The sequence below is a fragment of the Rousettus aegyptiacus genome, unplaced genomic scaffold (genome assembly GCF_014176215.1).
Source record: "Rousettus aegyptiacus isolate mRouAeg1 unplaced genomic scaffold, mRouAeg1.p scaffold_m13_p_15, whole genome shotgun sequence".
Lineage (NCBI taxonomy): Eukaryota > Metazoa > Chordata > Mammalia > Chiroptera > Pteropodidae > Rousettus > Rousettus aegyptiacus.
In genome coordinates this window covers 15,736,934-15,759,326 of record NW_023416290.1, presented here as the reverse complement: position 1 = coordinate 15,759,326, position 22,393 = coordinate 15,736,934, and the positions used below count along the sequence as shown (strand labels likewise).

The 22,393-nt window shown below is 39.8% G+C and overlaps 1 protein-coding gene across 2 annotated transcripts in view; it reads right to left on the bottom strand.

Annotated features, from left to right (window-relative positions):
* TOX (thymocyte selection associated high mobility group box) overlaps positions 1 to 15,734 on the bottom strand; it is a 279,705-nt gene extending 263,971 nt beyond the window's left edge. The window contains exon 1 of one of the 2 annotated variants that reach the window (XM_016120466.2): positions 15,550 to 15,734. In XM_016120466.2, the coding sequence (XP_015975952.1) occupies positions 15,550 to 15,651 (102 nt within the window). In that variant the 5' untranslated portion in view covers positions 15,652 to 15,734. Of the gene's footprint in view, positions 1 to 13,888; positions 15,458 to 15,549 lie in introns of those variants that run through there. The other variant, XM_016120471.2, reaches the window with a different exon arrangement.
* Positions 15,735 to 22,393: the final 6,659 nt, after the last annotated feature.

The following is a 22,393-nucleotide window of genomic DNA, read 5'->3' as shown; positions in this document are numbered from 1 at the left end:
TAATAAAGACAAAAGTATGTTATTTCTTAAACTCATATTTCTTGGAGCAGAGTAACAGGCTAAGGAAGTAGAACCCTAGAGTATTATGGACTATCTTTCTCGAACACAGAGTAACCTCAATTGTAAATGATTTAAAGTATCATATTTACATTAAACTAGGCATGGATGTGTTATGTAATATAATATAAAAGCCACATATTTCTTAAAGATGAAACATCAGCCTCTTCAGACCTGTATAGATAGCAGAGGCACTTCTGGGCTTCTCCTCCAGCCCTTTGGGGTATAAATTCATTAAGGCATTTCTGCAGAAAAATTTAAAGACTTTACTGTGAGCGTAGCTGAAGGCCGAGAAATATCTTCAAAACTGCTGAGACACTTCTGAATCTGTTTGAACACTTTAGTACATTTCCCAAATTTACTAATAATAGTATGTATATTTACCATTGAACAAGAAATTTCAGGAGAGCAATTACCAATAACTTGGGAAGCTAACTCACCGGGTGTCCTCCCAAGACTGTATACAAATCACTGATACTCTTTGCTAATGACTGGGCCTATCAATCAAGAAAAGAATTTCCAGGTAGAGGATAACACTCTAGAGTGCTTTAAGAAGTTAGATTTAAATATAACTCAACCTTTTGGCTAATGCATAAAAGCTCCAAAAGCTTATCATTTGTTTATGATTAGAAAAGTCACCAAAAAATAGATTAATACCTGATCATTCCCCCAGGCAGTCTTCTCTGGAACATCCTCATCAGGACTGAACATTAGCCCACTTACTATAAGCAATTTGAATTCCACCCCAACTTTCTCCAACCCATGCTCTGTGCTGGCAACAGTTACCTTCCTAAAACACAGGCTTGATGTCTTCATTCTCCTTGCTCCTAAACTGCCCAGGGTTCTCTCTGCATTCTTACTCCAGCGAGCCCCTTCCCCTCCATTACTTCCTGTTTCTCACTGTAGATTCCCTCAGGCACCAATCAGATTACTCCTCAGATTGTCCCTGATAGCTCACCTCGATGTATTCCCTCATTTCACGTCTTTTGCAGTCTTTTACTAGGGAAAAACATTTTAGTCATGACTAAGTAATGTTCAATTGTCTCTAGGATTTCAAAATCCAGTCACTCGGTGTGTTTCCATTTTTGTTCTGACTGGGAGAAAGCAAGAGCCAAATCTAATGTTTAATTAGAGTGATAACACCTAAACTAAGAAATATCTGTCTCCGTTTTCTGGCTATAACGTTCTATGTTAATACTGCTAGTACTAGTCTGACTCTATGTGTCGTTTCTTATTTTAAGTTGCCTCAAGTGATTTTGAAAAAAGGTAAGAAGTCTAAAAATAATTTTAAAAATAGGATTAGCGTTACCCCCTTCCCATTGGCCAAGTTTTAAGGCCAAACGAAATGCCATTTCCTCCAGGAAGCAATCTGGATTCCCCAACTTCAACTCATTACTGCTCCGTCTGTTCCCCATAGTGCTTTGACCACGGACTTCTTATCATATTCATCATGCTCCAGCTGTGTTATGGTTATTTGGAGTTCTCTCTCGGTTAACTGTGTGGAGGCAGGGGCCACAATTTACTTATCTCTGTGCTTTTCGCTGCCATCTGCCCTCCCCCAACACTCAGCCTAAGGCTTTGCACACAGTTGATGCTCGGTAAATGCTTTTCAAGTTCTAAAAATGACTTAAATGTACTTTGTTAACAAAGCCCAAAGATTCTTTACAAGTACATTCCAAAAACAAAACAAAACAGAAGAAAAAAATCTCTACTTCTTAAGCTAAAATATTCTCATTTCATCCCTGTGCAAATATTTGTATGGGGACTGCATTAGAATTACCTGAAAATAAGAAGTTATAATGGAAACAGGGATACAGCCTTAAGTGAGGCAATCAAAATAGGAACTGCTTTAATACTTTCACTGAAATGTTCTCTGCTTGATAAAGTTCATTACCAGAATATCATCTTTAAAAGTGAAATGCATTCAGCTGAACACTTTTTTTCATTTTGTAAATAGATTTTTCCTTGCCTGAGCTCTCAGTATAAAGTACAAAATAGTCTTCCATAACATTAGAAAAATGTCACCTCATACATAAAGCTAAATTTTTAGACTAAAATAGATCTTTCTTCTTTCATATTTTAAAGGTACAGTGGTGCCTTCATACATCAACTGCCCTGAACTGTGTACGGTATTAAGGGCTGAATCATCAGCCGGCAATGTGACACGTGCTAAAATGATAACATATTAGAGCCCAGAACAAAGTTAAATCTCATGGGCTACCCTCAGGCTATAAAGTCATCGTCTTTTCAACATCACCCTACTTATTACTACAGTTATATTTAAAATGACCCTGGCACTAATCTTTTTCTCACCTATTCAAAATGACATAGAAAAGTAGCTATATGCCAAACTTACAGCCCAGGTGCCAAATTTTCACATCACATCAAATGAAAAATTGTACACAGCATATTCATTAAAAACTTTTTTTTTTTTTTTTTGCTTTTACATTAAAAAATTCTTGACTAGACTGAAGTTGTTGTAGCCACGTTACCTTATGGTTACCCCACTTTGAAAATCTCACACATATTGGGTTTAGACATCTCAATAAGATAAACAGTATATCACTACCATTCCATCCGGGCAAAGAAATGTTAGCATAAATTAATCTTTGACCTTTAAGTTTTCAGCAGAGGAGTCATTTTTCCAAGAAATGAACATTCATATACTTATTAATGTCATTTTACGATAAGCACTGTATTTTTTAAGTAAAATTCTGATACAATTTTTAAGCAAAATTCAGATACAATTTTATGAACCTTGTACCTCTTAGAAATATATCCTTTCTTCTCCCCCACCCACCCCCAGACTTTTTCTAAAGATTGCAAGTTATAGAAAAGCGAGTGACCTCAGTAAATTTTTTTGCTGGCTTACATTTTTTCTTTCTTTTTAAAGTACTCTTTAGGGGGGAAAAAAAAAGGAAAGAAAAAGAAAGATAAACACACTTCGTATAACAAGTGCTATAAGAAAAATATGTTCTGGCAGACTTTTCCCAACTTGTAACTGAAAAGAATTTACATCATCCAAGTATAAGTGCAAAGAGTAAAAAGAAAGAAATCTCAAAATGGATTTTTGTTCCACTTTCAAACTCCGAGGCTAAGGGAACACAAGTGTTTCACTTCAGAAATGAATAACGAATGACTTCAGTACACATACACCTTTCTCTTTTTGGAAAAATTGCACATAAAAGAGCATTTTTTTTTTTTTTTTGGCATGGCTGACCTGCAGAGATATGGAGCTAAGCAGAGTCATGAATTCACTCACTCTGATATGCACACATGATACGCAATTAAAATCTCCATTCACATTCCTGCCGGGTTGTCAATCATGACGAAAGCCTTTTTGACAACATTCACTGAAGCGTACCAACTAACCGCTCAACAGGAACTTAAACAGTAACAGCTTTTGTTACGTATTTTTTTTTTTTTTTTACCAAGATTGGGTTCAGTTTCTAAGAAATCATTATGTTCTGAATTTTGGGGCCTTTCATGAAAAATGAAAATGTGTCAGAAAGATTTTGTATGGCAAGCTATGTGATGTAATATCTAGAAAATATGAGATATATAAAAAATTCTAGCCTGTTCAACTAGGGGAATCTTTTTAACTTTTTCCCTTGAGAACAATGAACAATGATCTTATAAAGCAGTTTACTGGGAGGAAATGTGACATTTCTAATTCATTTGGAAGTTTTTCACTAGGATTCAAAAACTTTAAAAATCGATAGGGTCGCTAATCTCACTGGAAAAGTGACTGACCAGTTTATAAACAAATGTGAAAGTGACTTTTTTAATCATAAGAAGAATATTCCGTGTGTCAGAAATATCACATGCATCAAACTTTTCAATTTATGGAGTTCTACAGAAAATATTATGTACATAAATTCTTTTCAGATGATCCCAGAAGGTACCTGCTCATAACTTAGTTTCTGCTGAACATCTAATCAAAGACTGTGTCCTTCATAATAGCACATTAATGTGCTTTAAAGTCATAAATCCATAAAAGCAGGGCTCGGTAAAATTGAATATAGGATGCTTGTTAATCTGCTGCTGTGTCTGTTTTGAGCAGCTAACCTTGGATTACAAATTTGAAACAAGTTAATACTATCAGATATTGAAATATTTGTCTTCTTCCTTATCATGCTCTGTAACTGAGAGAGCAGATGCATCCTGACCATTAGCAGTCATGACAAATTGCCTTGCTAATGAACGTTACACACTGAAAGTGCCATAACTGATTAAACTACAATTTCCCACTACCAACTAGAGAGTGAGCTGGGACTCCAGCAGTGGGCAACTCTGATATTCTGCCAACAGGCCTTCAGGGCACAGTGTGATATTTAGAAAAACACTCTGAATTCCATATGAACATCTTCTAAAAGCCTATGTGTATACAACAGGTTTTTAAAGAACATTAGATAAAACAGCTTAGGTTGTAGCTGATGAGCCATGAAAAATGGATGTGTGTTAACTCTCTGGTATCCTTGCAAGTTTGTGTTGAAGAAAAATATTCTGTGTGGATGTTTCTGTCTCTGTCTCTGCCTCTCTCTCTCTCCTCCCGCCCCCCTTCTTCCCTTTCCCCGCCCCCAAAACATTGCGTGTGCTTTGCATTTCACATAAAATCTTTCTTTTGTCAGTTCCTTTGTTGGTGCAAAATTGGCAGCAGTTCAAATTCAAAGTACTCCTATTCATTTACTGACCAATGTCATTCTAGTTCACATCAGCCAGCGAGCTAAGCTCTAAAAAACATAAAAGACTTGCTTCACCACTGACGAATAATGTGTACATTTTTACAGAGCTTAAACCTTAATGCTTTCCCTGAAACTAACAATACAGTATATCTTATCATTCCTTTTTCACAAGCAGGCAGCTGCTGAAACGCTTGCCACTTCAAAATATCAATTGCTTGCCAGAGTTTTCCTCAACACACCCTGTCAAACTCATGTATATTGTGCAATGAAAATGGTGCAGGGCTGAAAGCTAGAAATTGTGTCAAATTCTGCTGTAAGGGTATGATGTGCAAAGAACAATGTATGACAACCGTAGAGACTACAAACAATGGCACTGGAGCCAGGGACTTCATAGATCACAACTGCGCCTGTACATATTTTATTGTAGGCATTATATATTTAAAGCATGACAAATGTACCATTGTACGTTATTTGCTGCACAAATAGAAGCTCCTCCCACTAGTTTGCCTTTTGCATTTCTCTTAATGATGGAAACACAGTTGAGTTTCATTTCTTTTTCTTCTCTTAGGACATTCAGGTTCTCAAATCATAAAGGAAGAAGACACACACTGACACACAAACACAAGTTTATCGAAATGAGTAATAGAAAACGGAAGAGAATAACACAAGACGAGAAAATGAGATCTTGTTCACTTAACATTTTGGCTTCTCTCTGAGGACACAAAAGCAAGGATTATCTCAAACACTAACCAAGGGTATCTGGAGAACTGCACTATCACTAGGCCCATAAATTGTTGTCTACCTACTTTTAATGCAGATAAGTGCTGGCTTATTGATTTGCACGATTTCCAGCAAAATGGAAATCCCATGTGAATACGTTCTTTGTGTGCCTTAAAAAATATGTTGTTTTATTTTTTCTGGTTTTAGAAGCTCTTACTATTTATTATTGCTTTCTTATGACAAAAGAACAATTAAGCAAATAATCATAATTCACTGCTGTATCGAGTTTATAAACTAACACCGATTCCTGTCTGTTTAAATTTTAAATAGCCCTTCCCATTTCCCGATGCTCTCTGTTTACTTTAAATGATTCTGGTTATTGAAAAGTTGTGTTTCTTCCAAACGGCTCCTTTAATAACATGTAAAATCTGCAAACATTCTCACCTTGGAACACACCTACTTAATTATGAAGGGGTTCATGGCTGTAACAGTCCAACACTAATTCAGTCAATGACTGTGGAAAGAGAAACATGTGTATGGGAGAAAATCAGTTCGAATATATATTCATCTCTTCTGTGATCTAGCTTAGGTTACAAAATATCACACAAGTAGTTTGGAGTGGCATTGACTGATTCTGAGGCTAAGGAAAATGAACGGATATGCTTTTAAGGTGTTAATAAATATTTTGGAAAGAGAATAGGTGGTTTAGGTGCTGAGGGGTGCTGACCTTTGGCGTGTTGATTAGTGGGACAATGATGCATTATTAACACACAGCAGCTGGACCTGAACTGCTGCCATGAATATAATAGCCTTTTATAGCCATCAGGGGAGGGAGGTAGGAGGCCTTTATTAACCACTAGACAAGATTAGCACATTATGTGAACTTTAGTAGGCAAATTATCTCTTATTGAAATATAATGTTGGTTATAACTAACTGTAAACATGATTTTTAAAACTTCCCAGTGAACAACTCAGTGTTTTACTACCGTTCGGCTCAAATATTGTCTGGTATTGGCGAAAACGCAGTCTATTGTGGAACGTACTTACAGGAGCTGAATCTCAAAAGGCACACTGTGCCACTGAAGGCTGACTTTAAAGTTACTGGGCATTACAAGTTCGGGGATATTAGCATACATGCAAACTTTCTCTAATTAAGTAAAACTGTTCATGAACTAGAAAAGCTGCTTTGGAATTTTTCTTCCTCTCTTTTCTAAGCGGTTCTTAAAAGATTAGTTTTGCAGTAAATTTTCGAGAGTTACCTTGAAAAATAACAGCATAATTTATTTCAAAAAAGCTTAATTTGGGGAGAGAAAAGATTATCCCATTAGCCTTAGTAACCGAACACAGCACAGAGAGTCCATTATGAAGAGTCTTTTATGCCCTGGCAGAAAGTCGTTAACATAAAATAAATCATTAGCTTTGATATTAAGCTTCTACTATCTGCAGGTTCCTATGATTAATGCTCATGACTGCATCTGCCAAATAATAAAATATACTTTTTGTTGAAAGGTTATCCTGCCTCTTTATTATTAACATCTCTCTTTATACAATTGTTACTGGCATTTTAGGCTAAGGAATATTGGCAGAGCACAGAAGAACTGGGTTTCACAATGGTGTAAAGATGCCAATGCATATAACACTTTACCCATAATATTTTAAATTAACCATTTAATTGTTAAAAGACTTAAGGAAATGAGGAGGTGCCCAGATATGCTTTCACCGTAACTGGACCCTCTCTTAGATCCAGTCGGTTCATTTGTTAATTGCCTCGTATGTCATGTTTCACATCTCCACCCCACACACTGGAGCGAGGTACAGGGGGCACCTTGCTTCCCTGGAGTCAGGAACTTCAAGGGGCATTTCCCTCTGTGGAAGTTACTCTCAACTTTTATCTCATCTTATTCCACCGCAAAACAGGCAACAGCTCCCATCAGTAGTCTCTCTCATTAGGTGTATTGGTTCTCAGGTGCAGGGAGAGGTGGGAAGGTGTAGAAGAGACATCTCTGAAGGGTTTGTCAATATCTGAAGGAGGGAGGTCACAGACTGTACCTACGCATTTTCCCAAGTTCACCTTTGACCCTCTAGATATATTATCCCTTTCACGTCCTTGCTGAAAAATCACTAGTCTACAATTTTGGAAAACACACTTATTTCACTAGGTAGCAGAAAGAGAAGAAATGGGCTGAGAATACACTATTTTTCTAAAGTCTACCATTGTTTGAATTTTTGAACATCTTTCACCCCGGGATTTCAAAATAATCTACCGCTGTTGACTCCTTAATTCTCATAAGGCTTCTTTGATACAAATATAAATTATTTTCTCTAGTGGATATGTGGAAGATTGGAACATAGGTGGATTAAGGTTTTAGTGTCAGAACTTTTAGCAGACATGGAAGGAAGTCAGGCTTCTAAAGAGAAGGGGGAGGAAATCATATTCTCTCACAGTTGTATTTTTTTGCCTAGGGAGTAAGTCAACACAGGTAAGAGCCCTCCGTTTTTATCTCAGATCTTCAACAAAAAGAAGTCTTTTCTTCAGAAAGGCCTATAGTGTTCCTCAGCAAGATCTAGTTCTTTAGTCTTATTAAGTTATAACATGCCCAATTAAAGTCCTAGCATTGTGAAAAGCATCTTCTGTGAAATATGGCTAAATTTCTTGAAAAGAAATTGTGTCCTTTGTTGATAGACACAGTGATAGATTCTGCCATTTATGATAAATTCTCATGCATTTACAAAAATACATCCAGAAATGTATACAGGACCACAAGAAACACATAAAAACACGTGCTCACTCAAACACACACACACACACACACACACACACACACACACACACACACACTTATTTCTCTTTGTAGGTTATCCGAGATAGGGGCTCGAAGACTTCAGGCAGACTTTAGGCAGAAACGGACCTTGTCACTACAGTGGGTCAGATCTGTACAACTTGAAAGTCTACATAGCAACTCACAATACTTAATGTTTTCTTGGCCACTAGCAACCAACTATGGCCTTAGTAGGTGTCCTTTCAAGAGTTTCATAAAAGCACATAAACCCAAGAATGAAAAACAAATACTTGGCTAAAGTAGAACCATTTAAAACTTAAACATGAAAAGTGGACGAGACAAAAGCATTAATAGCGACTGACACTGGTTTCACGACCTTTGGTATTATAAATATATATCAATGATGATTTTTCATGAGGTAAAATGGAACTCCAAAGACAGTTTTTAAAAGTTAACTTTAAAATTTTAACCCAGTAAGGCAAATCTGCTATAGATCAAGCTAAAGAGGTCTAGAGGTCTAGAAAAACGCTGGTATGTCCTATCATGAACCAGGAGGGGCTTTCTCTCTGGCGTTATCCTCCCTCTGGTCTTTCTGCTGTACCATCAACATCCAAGCACAGAGCAATGTAATGTCCCCATTTTCAAAATGAATGCTATAGGGAGAAACATGTTATAACCAGGAAAAGCTCATTCAGGTTAATGTGAATTCCATGTCTCAAAGTACTACGGAAGAACTGCTATAATTAACAGTCTGTTGGCACTTCCATTACATACCACATTTCTAAGCAGTTTATAACTCAACTGTTTTTAATGAGAAATTGCTCTTCGGGATGAAACTTGGCATGAATGGCTTAAAACAAAAGAAGTCTCAAATTCATTAGGGCAGATGTTAGCTGAATCATCTTGGCTCTCCTGTTTCCTAGCCGACAGTCCATTTAACACAACTCACTGTCTACTGCTGGCCCTCTCAACCAGTGGAGACCACGGGGTATCTGACTCTGAAAAGTAACCTTCAAGGAAAAAGATTCACTGAAAATATATCAATAATGCCAATGTGAAAGTAAATTTTAAAAGTATCTTTAAAATTGGTAAAAGTAAACATTTCCATATTTAAATTTTATTTAAATTCATATAAAACAAACTAGGCAGCATTCAAGCATTTAGATGGAATTCTTCTTGCAGGTAAGAACTATGGTTCTAGATGGAAGAACACAGAAGCTTCTTACAAGCAAGCACTATAGTTATACTCCTTGGGGCTATAGTAATTATTAACTGGGATTTACTACAATCTTGTTTTCTATTTAAGGCATACATTTTGGATTCTTGGTTTGATTACATGCAATGTAAGTTTTATCTTAAACGCGATATTTTAAAAATATTTAATCAAGTCATGATGACTACATTTCATTTTTATTGAGATATAAATATTCTACCTTATGGCTTCCCAGAACCTTTGAGATTCACATTCAGATAGCTGAAATGTAGGATAATAAGTTATATAAATTTGATCAATTAAATAAGTTCTGTATCTCCACTATTCCCATTTTAGTTAGCTATGTATATTCTGATGAGAACACAGAAATATGCAAATCCATTTACTTTATTGTAAAGTAACTCACCAGACTGACTGTATGCCAACTAAAGATCTGGAGATCGCAGTCCCACTTTCATATTATTTTGGTGTCTACATAAAGAGTTTCCGAGCTCCAAATATACTGTATGAAATGTGGTGAGAGGGGAGAAATTATGAGAGCTTAGAAATATCCTTCATAGCTATTTTTCTTCTCAGCATCGTCTTTATGTTTTCTTGGTCTATTATTGTAGGACCTTATGTCATTCATTCAGATTGGGGAGAGAGGAAAAAGGAGAATAGCCTAATTCAGGATTTTAAAAGTGTATATAGGCCTAAGGACTAGTGGATCGCAATTTCCTTAACCAGAAATAAGGTCAAGTACTGGAGGGAGAACAGATATGTTAACATGATGATAACGACTGATGGTGAGCAGAAGAGGTAGCATGGCAGCTAAGATAAACACAGTGGTGAGCCAAGTACCTGAGGAGAGGGAGAAGAGCTCAGATTAGAAAGTACAGATCTCCCAAATTCAGATGAAGATTGGTGAGGAGAAAAGCAAGGGTTATTCCAGGGCTGGGAGAGTTTGGGAAGGGGCTGAGGAAGAGGGAGGGAAGGCATCAGCCACACCCACAGGCCTACTGCAGAGGGCAGGCAGGCTTCGGTCAGGACAAGGAGTTGAGAAATAATGGCCAAGAGTTGAGAAATAATCCTGGGGTCTTTTCAACTTTCTAGTATCCTAACCAAATATTGGAAAACATTAGAATAAATTATCCTTCATGGCTAAATAAGATTTTCCTCCTGATTCCCTAATCTATCCCCCTCCTGATTTGAGCTCCTTACAAAAAAAGTATGACCGCATGAAATAGTCCACACACCAAAAGCAATATTTGATACCCAGTTTGGGTTCAGAAAAAGCCGTTGTTAAACTTGGAACTTTCCCTGCTTCTTCCAAGTTCAAGTGCCTTACTTCTTTCTTCTGTTCTTAAACCCCTTGTAATCACATCATGTAAAAAGACTACGATAAGCAGTAAATTAGATAATATTAAATTTCAGTTTAGTTTTTCTAAGAAAAGTATCAAAATGTTCCTCAATATCATTGTTCAGTAACTTTTAAAATATATGATAAATTGTGAGAATACCAAATCATAACTATAATTTCTGCATGGACATTTAAAATTGGAATTTGTGACACTGAAATATACCAAGTCAAGATAGCTGCATTTGAGTTGTTTGTATAATATCTGATCTAGTGGCCCAAACTATATACTTGCTTGGTTTGTGTCCTTTCTTACCTATAAATTTACTTAAAACATATTTAAAGACTTGAACACTTATGAAATATGCCAGCTAATAAAACCCCTGGGGGAGTTTTAATTATACTAACAATGTCCAAAGTATCAACTATGAATTTCCCGAAGTCCTAGAAGTTAAGGAGGTGGATAAGGAACTAATCAAGCATGATGCTCTAAATTGCTTATAACCCTCCCCTTCCTCCTCCTCCTTCTCCCACCCTCTTTCTTTTTCTTACATTTATTAATTAAAGTAGAAATAATGACTCCGTTCTAATGTGCTTGCAAATCCTGTATTTTAGATGTGATGGGTTTTGTCACATGAAAGTACAATACATAATACTCTAAATAGAAAAACAAACTCAAAGGAGATTTGGCAGAGATGACTAATGAATCTTGTTTTTCTCAAAAGTTATCAGATGTCTAATGTTAGCCCTGACATTTTAGTCTAGAGTTCATCACAAATAACTCCTTCCTCCGATGTTTATATGAAAAGATTATGCATTGTCCTTCCTCATTTCAATGACAAAAGCCCAATATTCCAAATGCCCATTATTCTTCACTCTGTGCACAGCTAGTCTGAAGCATGGGTTTGTGTTTTGGACTTCTCTGTGTCTAAATCAACCAAAGAAAGATTCAGGACCTGATATTCCACAGAAGCAGCCACTGAGAACAGTAAAGACCATTATTTCCTCTCCCACTGCCAGTGGAGGTCAGCCTCCCTGTCATCAGCCATGTCATAACATAATTGTATTACTACTCCTTATGTGGGCAGATACTGAGCTATAACTGAACACATCGCATCATTGTAAAAATGAAAAAGTGCTATTTCTTTGTCCTAATTTAGTACAAAATCAGTGAAAACAATCTTCAGAAATGACACTGCACTAAGAAACTGAAAGGAACTGTTATTACTCTGTAGGTACATATTTAAATTGATCCTCTGACAACCTCAACTAGAACAAAAAATGTGACCATATTTTACTACTGAACTCCAACCGTGAGCTCCTGTCAGCCAATTTTTTTTTCTGGTAACATTCAGTTCAATTAAGGGATATAATGGTACTTAAAATAGATAAAACTTGACAGTGGTACCCATCTCTAAATGTGAAATATAACGATGCTTTAAGTTGTAAGAGGTGAAGACTGTTACTTCCAGCCTCCATGCTTCTGTCCAGTCTATGAGCTACACTGCATTTCACAGGCTGACCTACATACAGCAGCATGCCATCCGTTGTGGCTGTTTGCATGAGATGCCTCCAACAGTTGCCATAATCGACAACATTTGCATTGTTCTTACTTTTCTCCATCAATGGGGCTACATGAAAATGGAGGCCAGTTTGCATAGTGATGTGTTCATAACGTGATATGCTTTTACAATAGAGCAATATTAGATTAAACTGTTTCCACGAAATTCCTCCTACAGTTTATTAACCGAAAATGTAAGTTGTGCTTTGACAACCTAGGGAGCAGCAGTGCTAGAAAGTGTCAGCAGAGTAAAACCACCACATTTAGGTTTAGAAAAGCTTCAGGAAAAGGATATTCCTTTTCTCCATTTGGGTCTCCTCTGACATTGAAAAAAAAAATGGCATTGGGGAAACTAGTTACAAATTAATGACACTGAAGCACAGAAAGATACTGGTTCTGCTGGGACTTAGCACACCAGCTTTAACTAGCAACGTGTTGACAGATTTAAAATAAAGAGAATTAGTAATTTATGATCTTATCACCCTATTAAAAACAAATAACCTGACAAAGTGACCGTTTCTTGTAATAAACTACAAATTCATTGCACCTGTGAAAGATACAAGGTTTACAATGCAATCTTGTCTCTCTTAAGGAAGTATGCTCAGACTTGTTTTTACTAAATGTAGATACAGATTTCTTATTTGATCTCTTCCAAACTTCTGCCCTTCCCTCATATCCTTGCAAATCCACTTGAGTCATTGCAAAAATGAAGACTGGTCGACGACATTCGAAGCAATGAAAAATGCAGAGCTGGACAGAAATTTTGTACCAAGAGTAATCATGATGGAGTAGGAAACACTAGCGCTTGGGCTTCCTGAGGTCCAGCAAGCCTACTCAGGACATTTAATATAATTAAGACTCAGTGACAAATATATCTGATAGAGAAGAGCAGGAGAAGGCATCCTGCGAGAAACATTTCCATGAAGTCTCTTCTTACTATGAGAAGTACATCTTCTGACTTCGCATCTTTAAAAATCCATTATTCCTTGGATAAGTTAAATAGAAGACTTGCAACTAGTCTATAGAAAGGGTAGCTAATTTGCATTTAAAAAGAACAGTTTGCTCCTCAAACACCGGGTGACTTAAAAGGAACTTCAGTGAACTGGTAAAGAAATTCTGAAGACTTTTTAAATTAATTTATTCTATTCACAGCACAACCCACTAAAATTATTTAAAGCACTTAATTGGAAAATGATTTAATATATCGAAGTAATTCTTGATTTTCCAAAGCATTTAACTTTTAAATTAAATCTGACCCTACTGTCACAAGAATAGCAAGTGATACCTGTATCCAAGTCATTACCTTCTTTCTGGAGCCTAAAATCACTGATAAATTTAACAGGATGTTTCATTGCCAGAATGGTTCTGACCTTTTGGTTTGGTTACTACTGTGGAATATGCCTTTACTATCCAAGATATGAATACTACTTTATTATGTTTATTAGTATCAGTAATAGTGTCATAAGCAAAATAAAATGTTACAAACACAAAATATTTGCTTATAAAGGCAAAACAGATTTTAGAATAAAAGGTTACCAATTGAGAATGAAACTTCAGCACACAAACTTCTCTTGCCAAAGGTACCCGTGACTTCCAACTTGCCCCGAGCTAAAAGTCTCTCTGATGATGAAAAGCCTTTCGCCTTGCTCAAGACTGGATCCCCCTCGTCTCGAACTTGCCTAAACATCTTCTGCACATCCCTGCTACTGGGTAGCACACTGTGCACAGCATCAAGGAGCTTCTCCACGGGGTGATATCTGTGGTTCACTTAACTCACAGTTGTGTGAGTGTGTGCGTGTGTGTGTGTGTGTGTGTGCGCGCGCGCGCGCGCACATTCGCGCGCGCGCATCACGACTGACCAAGACTAGGGGCTGCGAGTCGGTTGCGTGGTGGGGAGCCCAGGGGCTGGGGATGCAGCGCTCTAAATACCTCTGTATCAAGTAAAAAAGCTGTTTGATGATGACTCACCACAGGGCAAATTTTAGGAGTCCTACCACCGATTCATCCGGTGGAATTCACCGAGGGGCAGACATGGAATTGCTTGCGGGGCTGTGAGTATCAGGCAGGTTTATCACCAAGCGGGAGCTAGGCGTCAAAACGGCTCATCCGGCGTTTCAGAGAACTCCATTCTCTCCGCCGACATCCACCAGGCGGGACAGCTTAGACACGTCCAGTAAGCCCCAAGTGGGGATGGCCGTGGCCCTACGGTTGCTCTAAGGAGGCCAGCCTCCGCGCGTCCTTCTTCTCCGGGCCGAGAGTTCAAGAAGCCCCGAGAGTAAAGCCCCCCTTAAGCACCCCCTGACTGAGTTTATCCTCGGGACGAGCGGAGCTCTGCAGTAGTCCCGGCCGGCGTCCCGACCCCCTGCCGCCGGCTCGGTCAGCCTCGCCCCGGTCCCCCACGGCCGTGGCACCTGGGATCGCGGGGCTGTGGGTACAGCCCAGCCTGGGGCCCTGCTCCAGCCCCGCGCCGAGTGCCGGAGCTTTGGACGTGAACACGACGCGCTCCCTCGACTCCCAACAAACTTGCAATTTCCGCGCGCACCCCCCAAGCGGGAGCTGTCCCCCAGACCCGGCTCCTCCGCTGCGCCCCGGCCACCAAACTGGCGTCCGAACACCCGGCTCGGCAGTCCGAACGGGTTTGGGAAAACAAAAGAGTTGTGGATCAATTTTTCCCGGCGAGGGGCGGAGGCATCTCCGGGGTCCGTGCACCCCGACTCCCGGCTGCTCCCCTGGCAACTAATCCCGCTCAAGGAAGCGGTGCCACGAGCCCCGCTGCCCGTGAGAGGGAGGGAGGGAGAGAGAAGGGGAAACTGGAAAATAAACTGGATTCTCTCACTCTGCCTCGGTTCTCGGACCCCAGACACACCCCCAAAGTATACCGTGGTTTTCTCCTAATTTTTTTTTTAAACGCCCCCCGGCAAACCTAGGCAGGGATCCTTAGTCGCGAACAGCAGGAAGGAAAGAATCTGAGCAAATCGTGTCACTTTCCGCACAATCGCGGTGTTTGGCAAACCCCCGGAGCCGCTCCACAATATTTACTACCCCAGCGCACGCAGGGTTGCAGCGGGCTGCGAGCCGAGCGCGCCCGGGACCGGCCTCCGCCGACCCGCCCGGCCGCGGAGCCGGCCCGGCCGCCGCCGCCCCCCTCCCGGGATCAAGCAGCGAGAGCGCGGTGGAAACAAAAGCAGAGCGTTCACCTTGTTGCAATAGTAGGGGTCCAGGCAGGGAGAAGGTCCCAGACAGGGAGCGTCAGGCGCCGCGGCGGGCTGGGCTGGAGGTGGATAAAATCTTACGTCCATTTCACTTTCACATCAAGCAACTCCTTTTCTTTTCCTTTTTTTTTTTTTTTTTTTTTTTTTTTTAAAGAAGTGTTCAGCAAAACAAGCTTAGACGGAACAGAGAGAGGTGTCTGGACTCAGGAGTAAAAGAAACACCTTCCTTCCCTCACATCCGTTTGTGGTTTGTTTAAGAAGAAGAGGAGAAAAAAAAAAAAAAAAAGAGGGGGGAAAAGCGCTCAACTCTCCCCCAAGCCGCGGCGCGCACCCGTCGGCGCCGAGCGCGCAGCCTACTCCGCCGCCGCCTCCCGGCCCCGCCGCCACCGCCGCCGCCGCCGCCGCCGGGCAGGTAACTTCATGCGCTCATTGTCCCCCCTTTCGCCCCCCCCATCCCCGCCTCCCGCGCCCCTAGCCGCCCGGCACACGCGCTCGCGCTCGGGCTCTAGGTACTGGGCGTTTTATTGGAGTCTCTGAGTTGCTCTGTTTTCAGTTTATTTTCTTCACCTTGGAGGCCTGGGATGGGGAGAGAGATGGAGACGGGGACAGGGCGGGGCAGAGGGGAGGGCGAGCGCCCCGAGCCGGGCAGGGTAGGGTGAGCCGCAGGACGCGGGCTGCTCGAGACCCAATGGCTGCTGCTCCGACCGGCGGCTGGCGGGAGGGAGGAGTGGAGAAGCAGGAGGAAAGCGCGGCTGGGCCCGGGACGAGGCGGCGGGACCTCGGGGAGGCTCTGCTGCGCCCGAGCCGCGCTCCTCCGGGCCAGCGCGCGGCACACAAAGGGGCTGGCGAGCCCGAGCCACCCGCCGCTGCGGGGCACCGTGGGGAGCGCGCAGCCAGGGGGCGCTGTGGCGCACCCCGCCCCGCAGCCCCGCCCTCGGGCCCGCCCTGGCCCCACCCCTCTCCCACCGCCCCCTCGGCTACTAACCCCACCCGGTCTCTGAGCCCCTATCCCTACTCCCAGTCCCTGGGGAGGTCACTGCTCCAGGCAGCGCCGCTCCTGGGGACCTGTAACCCACAGAGAGCGCGAACTCTCTGTGCGCTATGAGTGGGCTACTGCCCCAGGGACGCGAACGGACCTCAAGGTGTGGATGGGCTGTAAGAGTCGTTGGCCTTCTGTGGCTTGCTCCCACCTCTAGCCTTCACTTCCACGTGATTTGTGTTCCACTGGAGGATTGCTGAGGTTAACCCTGCCTTAAAATCTCTCAAAAGAGGACGGAGGTTACTCAAAGGGTAAATAGGGAACAATGATTAGCACACACTATCAGACTAAGGAGAAAGCACGTGGGCTTGCTAGTTGCCCATTATGGGATTCTTGTCTTTTAATAGTTGGAAGCCCAGAACTGTTCTTGGAGGCCCACGGAAGACCTGGAATCAGCCTTCCCATTTCTCCAGTCGGTAAATGAGATGAGGAAAGCACCAATCACATTTTCCAGCCTTACCTCTCAAATCCGGAATCTTGCAACTTTGCGTCTCCTGGTGGTTGGCAAAGTTTGGAGTATCTTGGACGCTGTCCAACAGATTTATCCCGGGGGCTGTGTCCTTGGTGGAAATTCCAAACAGGAGTGGGTAGTATTTACCTTCCCAGGAGGGAGTAGTCCCACGCACTAAGGCCCAAGAGCCTGCAAAGGAGCCTGAAGTACTTCATCTGTCGCACTTATTTCTAGGACCAGGAGGGCACTAGTAACATTTTGCCACCCCACACAACCTTCTAGTGCACGTTCACTACTAACTGCTCTGCAATTTTCCCACAGTTATGTTGCCTCCTTTGCAGTTGAGAGCATCAGTCACAAGCAGAGAGATCTGGAAGAAATTCTGCGGAGATAGTATAAGAAATGATCAAATGATTAACATGGTTGTGCCCCTTTAAGAACATTTTAAACATTGCTATCTACTCTTTAACAACATTTTTTTTTCCTTAAGCCATTGTTTTCTTTCTTCATCATTTTTATTTATAAGTAGCACAAATCCAGCTTTCTTCCCGTCTCAAGACAGACATAGTAGAGACTGGTATAGGGAGAGAAAACAGTAAGAAAAAAGAATTCCTCTCCACTTGATTCAGAAGAACCTCCATAGTTCAGGTCCTTCAAGGCACAAAATAAAAGTAAGAATTAGGATCTCAGTCAGCAGTAATGTAATGGCTAGGTGGAGAGCCAGAAGAGAGAAAGAGCAATCAAGGGGATCATTTCATAAATTATATAAATGTCTAACTCATGTACTGTATACTCGAAACTAATAATAAAATAGAATTTTTTAAATATGTAATTTAATCAAAAATATTTTTTCAGAAAATAAAATTTAATCATAAAAGAGTAAGAGTGAGGAAATATGTTCTTCCTTTGAATAAAGATCTTTATTATAAAATGTAAATGAAGTTTTGTGGTTTGTAACATCAGTGTTCAAAATTTCAATTGTAGATCCTAAAATGTGCCTAATGTATTTCCTTCCACAATTACAAATAAAAGTCTTTTAGGTTTAAATTAAATATTTCTAAGCTTATATTTCTGTCATCAACCTAGCATTTATCACTAACATTTATATCATTTCAGAATTCAATTTTTATAAACTTCCTTAGAACCCATAATTGCTTTCTATTTAAAGGCCTTGTGAACATCAGGAAGATGAAATGATTCAGGGCAGAAACAATATCATTTTCAACATCTTGACACCTGAGGGAAGTTAACGATGTCTTCATTTTGCTCCACAGACTTATTACATCGTCTTGAAGTAAAACCAAATGCATGGGACCTGTGTATCCCTCTTCTTAGCTAAGCACCTGGTTTCTTCCACATACAGTGCATAGAGCTGAAGTGATATATATTTGTGCATGGCGTGTTGTGATGGTGGGAATGTGAACTATTGATTATTAAAAGCTCTTAACTCCAATCACTTTTGCATGGACAGGAGACCCTGAAGGTCAGTGGGAGGGGGGATGAAAGGGGACTTAATGATCGATCGTGCCTACTTGAAGTCTCTATAAAAATCCCAAAAGTACCAGGTTCAGAGAGCTTCTGGGTTGGTGAACAAGTCCAGCTGCTGAGGGAATGGTGGTTCTGAGAGGCACGGAAGCTCCATGCCCCTTCCTATGTACCTTGCCCCACACATCTGTGTTTTTCAGGATGCTCAATGGTATCCTTTACCATACCCTCTTATAAGAAATTGATAAATAGTAAGCAAACTGTTTCCGGAATTCTGTCAACCACTCTAGCAAGTTAATGAAACCTGAAGAGGGGATCATGGGAAACTGATTTACAGTCATTGGTCAGAAGCAGAGGTAACAAAGGATCTGGGTGTGATTGGTATCTGAAATGGGAGGTGAGGGCAGTCTTGTGCAACCCCTCCCTTAACCTGTGAGATCCGATGCTCTTCCTAGGTAGACAGTATCAGAATTGAGCTAAATTGTAGGACATCCAGCTGGTGTCACAGAATTGCTTGCTGTGGAGAAAAACTCTACACATCTGGTGTCAGCTGTGTCCTGAGTGTGGTAGTAGTGTGAAAGCAAAGGAGACAGACAGGAGGAGGATCGAGTTTCCCCAACTCAGCTGTTGATAAAAATAATAATAATAAAGCTCTAACTCCAATCACTCATATATAAAAAGCAGACCATGAACGCATTTCAGTAAAATCTGAAAAAGTTTATAGTGCCCCACTGAGGATCTATCATATATTGAATGGGTTTACTACCAAGAAACTTGGGGGAAGTAAATTAACTAAACCTCTGAGTAAAGCTTATTAATTTAGAAGATAAAATAGTAGAGTGGCATTATACTACTTTTCGATTTCTAGGACATTCAACTCTATATCATGGCTAAGTTCATTTGTTCACTTATTCATTCATTTATATATCGTTCAGCAAAGACAGATGAGCAGGACAAATCACTATGCTATGTGTTCCGTATAGGTTGACACATAAAAACAATACTTAAAACGGTCTCTGCTTTAGATGATTTTCTAGTCTCCTAGAGTATTTACAACTTTATCCGGTCAGCAGACTCACCCCAGAAGCTTTAAAAAATGCTCAAGCTTGGGCATTTACCCCACAGATTCTGATTCGATTCATTCATATAGGGTCTAGCACAGGAATTTTTAAAAGTTCTCCAGCGGTTATCATCACTGCCTCGTTAGAGATTGAGTGTGGCAATTTACTCAGATACCCCAACTAAACATGAATGAATTGTTGCATGGGACCAGGTTACAATTTGGCCATCTCTATTAGCAACTTTTAAAACCCTAATTACCAGAAAAATAAATGTCCGTGAACAAAACATCTCCTGACTGGTATTGATGTAAAAATATCGATGGTGACAATTATGAAATTCCTACTATGTCCTAGACCTGGTCTTAATTTATATTTAATTTCACTGTCTCGTTTAGTTTTACAAATTACACTGGAAACTCTACCCAGTAATTACAAACCATGCTTAGCATTTGATTTTGTTCCCTTACCATTGCCTGTCTTTATTTTAATTATAGTTTCATAATCGTTGTTTTCGAATCTGCAGTTGTTTTCATTGACCAGATCTTATGTTTACTGATTGTTTGTACTATGTAGGTAAGTCCTAAATCTTGTATAATGTCTCCAAATTACATACAATGCGTGTAACTTTAGAGAAAATATCCCCTAGACAGTTAATCCTATCTATGATTTATGAGAGTCTTATAAAAATCATTTAACAACCAAAATATATGGCACTTCTTAAAGGGCATTTTTTTTGTTAGATTTTGGAGCTAGATTTTCTTTAAGGGTAGAGCCCTCTACATATTGACTCTGGGAATGAAACATCTTATAGAGGGATTTATTTGGAAATGCCATATATTAAAACTAATATCAAAGCATGCCATATTTTATAACTAAACTAATATTTAGTCCTTCACTGGCCTCTTAAGTCTGAGTTTTCCAATGATAGCTGATTTCTCATTCTTTTTAAATTCCATTCACCTGACATTATAGGGCATCTTGTTATGCATGTGTTTACAGGTTTACCTTTCTAACAAGGTCTTGGGGTGAACTAACTATATTAGTTTCCTCAGATCTTAACCAACACTGAATCTTACACGTTTTAAAGGTTTAAAAAATTATTAATCATTTTGATGAGAAATGTTTACATTTTCTCAATTTATCAGTTAGAACCTACTTCTATGCAGAGTTATTTAATATTTTTCTAAAGTAATTTAAATGGAAAATAGAATTATATGCAACATATAATATAATGCAATGAGAGAATACAGGGCACCGGAGTTTATTTCCTGGGGAGACTAGTGAGAAATGACTAGATTATAAGTCTTTCAACCAGAAAATAAAGGATTTCAGAATGACAAGGAAAGTTTGAAGGAAATGATATAGGGTCCACAGATACTTCACATGGTACTAAATGACTCATAAAATGCAGTATTTTTTACATAATATGGGAAGTGTGCCATGCTTGTACATCTCACCATTGAGTATGGTACAGTACTTTGATCTTCAACAATATACAACATTTGTGGCATAATAGCTATAATAGGACTATTCAGTTATTTTACACGGCAATAATCCAGTCCTCTCTCATCAGGATAAACTGTGAGGACAAATCCTTTCAAAATCAGAATTAGTTCCTTGTAGAAGAGTGAGGCTACAATTATCCCTTAAATAGGAGCAGCTGCAACATGGTATCAGCCTGGAGCGCGGCAGTAAAGTGTTTTTCCAATGCAATTAAATGGATTTTTTAATGCAAACTAATATTCTATAAAAAGTCAATTGGAAGGTAAGTAGGTGTGGAGATGAAAGGAACAATCACTTTGCTTACTGGACTTAATATTCCTGCCTTAATAGATGTTATTTCGGCAAAAATGGATAATCAAGGCTCATACTTTCCTGAGAAATGGAGCCCAAAAGGGAACCAGAGTAGTACAAAGAAAAGACAATTCTGGCTTACTTGTACACTCCGTGCCTCGTTTTGAACTGTGTTCGTAACTATGTTTTGTTATTGTTGTTTTGCAGAAAGATATGATGAGTCAACAGCAACACTTCAATTTAAACAGCAAAGGTAGAACTTGGGTAGAAAAAATATAAATATAACTCAGGGGACTTATACTAGTGAGTGCCTACATCCAGAGTGAAACAAAGAGGGATGGGAACTTTGTTTTTTACCACAGTGATGATTAAAGGATTGAGAAATAAGACCTTTAAGAAAGATTAAAGGACTTGGCTAGAGAGGGCAATATTGAGAGGCAATGCAATATCTTCAAATCATGTATCTCCAGAGTTCTTTCAAAAACAAGGAGAGAGCATCTCCACTAAAGATAGTACATGAGGAACGGGATGCAATATTGGAGTGTTGAGATTTAGCCACACATGAAAGGAATTGCCCTCAGTGATCTTGAATATAGTGCTAATGGAGTATATGGGATCTCTTACAGCACTGACTTTAAAATCTCTCCACCAAAAGAAAGTTTGTGAAGTTACCTATGCACCCATGGACACCCCTCCTCTTCTTGAAATATGCCTTCTTTATATATAAAAGGTCAAGTGATCAGAGGGTTTGGACTTAGCTCTAGTTATCTAAAGTGTTTCTGTACTCATAAATTTTGGATAGCATAAAGAGAAGTTCATCCAGACAATGAACCAAGATGTTCTTTGAAGTCTAAAAACGTTTTTTTTTTTTTTTTTTTTTAACATTAGATCTATTCCTGAGCATTTTCAAGGAATTTGGTTGCAAAGAAAAATAGCACACATCTGATTTTTCAGGCAAAATTTGAGATATGGTATAAAATAGGAATTAAAATATTTAAT